Source organism: Nestor notabilis, unplaced genomic scaffold (assembly GCF_000696875.1).
Source record: "Nestor notabilis isolate BGI_N333 unplaced genomic scaffold, ASM69687v1 scaffold13325, whole genome shotgun sequence".
Lineage (NCBI taxonomy): Eukaryota > Metazoa > Chordata > Aves > Psittaciformes > Psittacidae > Nestor > Nestor notabilis.
In genome coordinates, this window is record NW_009928903.1 from 1 (window position 1) to 4,071 (window position 4,071).

The window sequence follows — 4,071 nt, forward strand, 5'->3', positions numbered from 1 at the left end:
GTGTTCTACAACTCGGAGTACAGCATGCCCTCCACCCACGCCATGTCGGGCACCGCCATCCCCCTGGCGCTCCTGCTGCTCAGCTACGGCCGCTGGCAGGTAATGCTCACCTCCTTGCCCTTCTCCCTGTGTTTCCCAGCCCCGGGGTATAGGGATGCGGCAGAGTCGATCTCTTTTGGGAGGGGAGGCAGCTGAGTGAGTTCGGGAAAACGTGAAATTTGTGCCTTTTTTTTTACTTCCCCCCCCCTCCCCTTCCTACTCTTTCTATGATCCACGCGAGTGCTCAGGTAACAAGAACTATAATAATTCTGTCTTAGGAATGGAAGTTCTGCTGACTTTTTGAAGGGTCAGCTCAGTGTGCATTAAAAGTCTGCGTTAACAGTCTGCATTTTGTTCTTGTCAGTTTTCTTTTTTAAACTTCTCGTAGGGTGAGTGCTTTGCACAACCTCCCCTTCCTACTCTTTCTATGATCCACGCGAGTGCTCAGGTAACAAGAACTATAATAATTCTGTCTTAGGAATGGAAGTTCTGCTGACTTTTTGAAGGGTCAGCTCAGTGTGCATTAAAAGTCTGCGTTAACAGTCTGCATTTTGTTCTTGTCAGTTTTCTTTTTTAAACTTCTCGTAGGGTGAGTGCTTTGCACAAAGTTTGATAAGCATCTGATGTTTCTAAAGGCGTTTGGGTTTGCTGACTGAAAACTTGGTGGAGAGACGGGCTTTTTGCTGATCCTTCTTTGCTTTTGAGTCACTTTGTAGAGTTAGTCAGATGGTAGCTTTAGACTTTTCTTCAACGCTTTTAGTTTCTTACCCGTGAAGTGGAAATGATTATTTCTGTTCTGAGGAGTCCATATACCTTCAAGTGGTTTTACTGTTATCAATGTGCTAATAATTAGCAGGACCTGATAATCTCTGATCTTTTCAGTACCTTCATTCAGCACAATTTTAACATCTACTGAGTGCACTTCGGTCAATAAATGAAATAACACCGTTGATTATATGAGACGTGTTTTAGTGCTTGCTGTTAGCAGTGTGGGCAACAGTAAGAACTCCAAAGAAAGCACAACATATATTCTGCTCTCTAAATCACTGCACCAATTTCAGTAATAAATGAGGCAGAAGGCTTTCCCAGGCAACACATGTTCAGTGCAGGGTTTTGAGGGCTCTGTGTGTGATGTTAAAGAAGTTATGCAATAAGTCTACTGTTAAGTTGTTAATGTTTACAAATTCTTACTATAATACCTGCCTAACTTAAGTCAGATGTTTGTCATCTTGGTAGAGAGAACTCTCTCTTTAAACTTTACTCGTGGGCTGAACTCTTGTCTTCCCAGTTACTGTTAACAATTACCAGTTCTGTGCTGTTACAGCAAGACACTTGGTTTTCTCTCAGGTAGTTGAAAGTTACAGATTGTATTTCACCTCTCTTTAACCAAAGTTACTACTGCAGGGTGATACAGCATGCCCAAAAGAAAGCTATTAGGGATTTTTATTCTTTGCTAGGAAAATACGAAGTATCAGTCTGCTGGAGTTGCGCAGGCATCAGATATAATGCCATGTTTTGTGGGTGTTTGAAATATGTATTTGTAGTTCTGTCAGTGAGATACTTAATCTTTAAGTTTTTAGGTGTTTGTTTTGTTTTTTTGAAATGGCTAAAATGGGAATGATTGCTTATTACTTGTTAGAGGTGTAGGGCTGATGCCAGTTGGAAGAATGAAGTGGATTTCTATTTCTTTGCATGTGGGAAACCTCATTAAGTAGTATCAGTCGATTGGCTTTGCATGGACTGTTGTCATGTGTGCAAAGAACCTGGTTTGATTGCTATTACGGAACCAGCAAACTGACAATGTGTGAAATGGTATTTTTGCCAGCGAGCCATGTTAGATCTTCAGCTTGCCAACCCTGCAACTGTGGTCTGTGAAATACAGTGCTAATTGACTAAACATTTATAATGAATGCATATTAAGAAATCATCAACATTGAATCTTGTTATTATTCATTTAGAACCATGCTTAAGAAATGAGGAAGCAAAATGTCTGAGTCTTAATTTTAATTCCTTCTTCCTGTGAAATGGTTATGAATAACACCTCTCTGAAACCAACATCTACCTTTTCAAAATGTTCATATAAGAGAAAAACAAACTTAGTATTTTAAAATTATTTCCAAATATTCATTAAAAGCTAACCTGCGGCATGTTGAGTATCTTTTGGTTTACACCTAAAGAGAGTTAAGCTTTCATCTAATGCTGCTTCTGTTCTCCATGTTTTACTTGCATTGATAGGGAGCAGAATCTATATGACAACTTTTCGTCATGCTTTTCTGAAAATAGATGGGGTTAATGACTGACCTCAGAACTTCTTGGAAAACTATTAATGAAAAAGGAGCTTTTAATAGCTCTGATTTTTATTAAATTATACATATTAGTAGATAACAGATAATTAAATTTAAACTTGTTGGCAAATGTTTGGGTTCAGTCTTTCTCTATATTCCATACAAGCAAGTATTACACTGACCCTGATCATGATGGGTCCACTTCTTAGGACTGCTTGTTCAGAAAAGTCATGGTGGAGCAAGACTGAGCATGAATTTGAGCAGATACAGCTATACATTTGTGCAGTGACTTCTATTCTGGAATACAGGTAACTTTAATTGAGTTTGTCACTTTGAAATTTATACTAAACCAAAGAAAAGGTAACTTTGAGTTTGTCACTTTGAAATTTGTATTAAACCAAAGAAAGTTACTCTTGCTCTAAAAGAGGTTAACTTCAGTGTGAAGGAAATCACTTTCCGGTATTGCTTATTTGGAGTTTGCTTTCATTGGGCTATGACTTCCTTCCTACTACTGTGCTTCTATCAAACAAAGACAATCTATGAGTCTTTACTTTGAACAACAGAACAGAACAAATCTGTTCTTAATTTTCTAGGTATGGCCCATATTATCTGTTTAAAACCAACATTTTTTGACTCCACTAGGCTTTCTTTTAACATGTTGAATTGAGTTTTGTGCTTTACAAGTTTTCAATGCCTAACACTAATCCTATTACAACTATTTTCGTTTCACGTAGTATTCAAAAGGATTTTGACTATACAGAGAAAAACAAAAATACTTGCTTATAAATGCCATTGTTCAAGCAAAATGTTTTCAGTATTAAAGTATTTTAAAGATGATTGTGGCAAATTTTTACAATTAGACACTTTGAACATAGAGAATATGTAATGCAACTGACTTTCAGAGAGAAACGTGTTAAGACAATCTTCAATGGACTGTTCTGTCCATTCTGGAATATAAATTTTCAATTTTTCATTATATTATGAGAGCTTGCCTGAAACTTTTGATTCAGCTTGCATAATCTGTATTTGTTTAATATTGTTAAAACTCAGCAGGGAAAACCACTTGTTTCAAAGACAGTTCAGTAACCTTGAAATTTAAAGCACATGCCAAAGACTTCTGAGAATTTAGGAGTGTTAATATTTTTCTTTCTGTCTTTGAAGCTTTTATACCCTAGAAGAGAAGGGCAAACACTTAAAAGACAGTGAGGTTGTACATCTCGATACAATGTAGGAAAAAGTATACCTTCATCTCACTGGGGAAATCCTGCTTTCTTTGAAATATTGACGGTTTGAGCCAGGCTGATTTTATATCATGTCCTCAATGGGGAGGAAGAGATAGTGTCAGTTGCTAATTATCTACAAAATCTCCAGAAGCCTCAGGCTCAGATTACTGGAAAAAGTATCTTTTTATATTGTATTTGATTACTCTGAACTGCTGATTTCAAATAGATATCACTACATATTTTACTAGAAATGGTGCTTGACTTGATGGTACCTGAATGTGTCATAACCTTGCTGGTTTTATTTTGAAGGGGGGAAAAATGACAACAACAATAAAAAAGAGAGACAGAAAACATGCTTTTCTCCCAGAGTTCCTCCAGGATGCAGCCTGGCTCCTAGCAGTAGTTGTCCAGATTAGGAAGTGATGAGTTAACACTCCTTCCTGAGCTCTGCGTTAATAAACGGAGTCAGGAACTGCTGATTCTCATTGTAGGCCACTGAACAGACTAAGCTGATATTCAGCAGG

General features: G+C 37.5%; 1 protein-coding gene across 1 annotated transcript in view; it reads left to right on the forward strand.

Annotated features, from left to right (window-relative positions):
* Positions 1-3: 3 nt before the first annotated feature.
* SGPP1 (sphingosine-1-phosphate phosphatase 1) overlaps positions 4-4,071 on the forward strand; it is a gene marked incomplete at its 5' end in the record, with an annotated part of 14,201 nt that continues 10,133 nt past the window's right edge. Inside the window, one exon of the mRNA XM_010014742.1 lies at positions 4-99. Coding sequence (XP_010013044.1) covers positions 4-99 — 96 coding nt within the window. The remainder of the gene's footprint in view (positions 100-4,071) is intronic.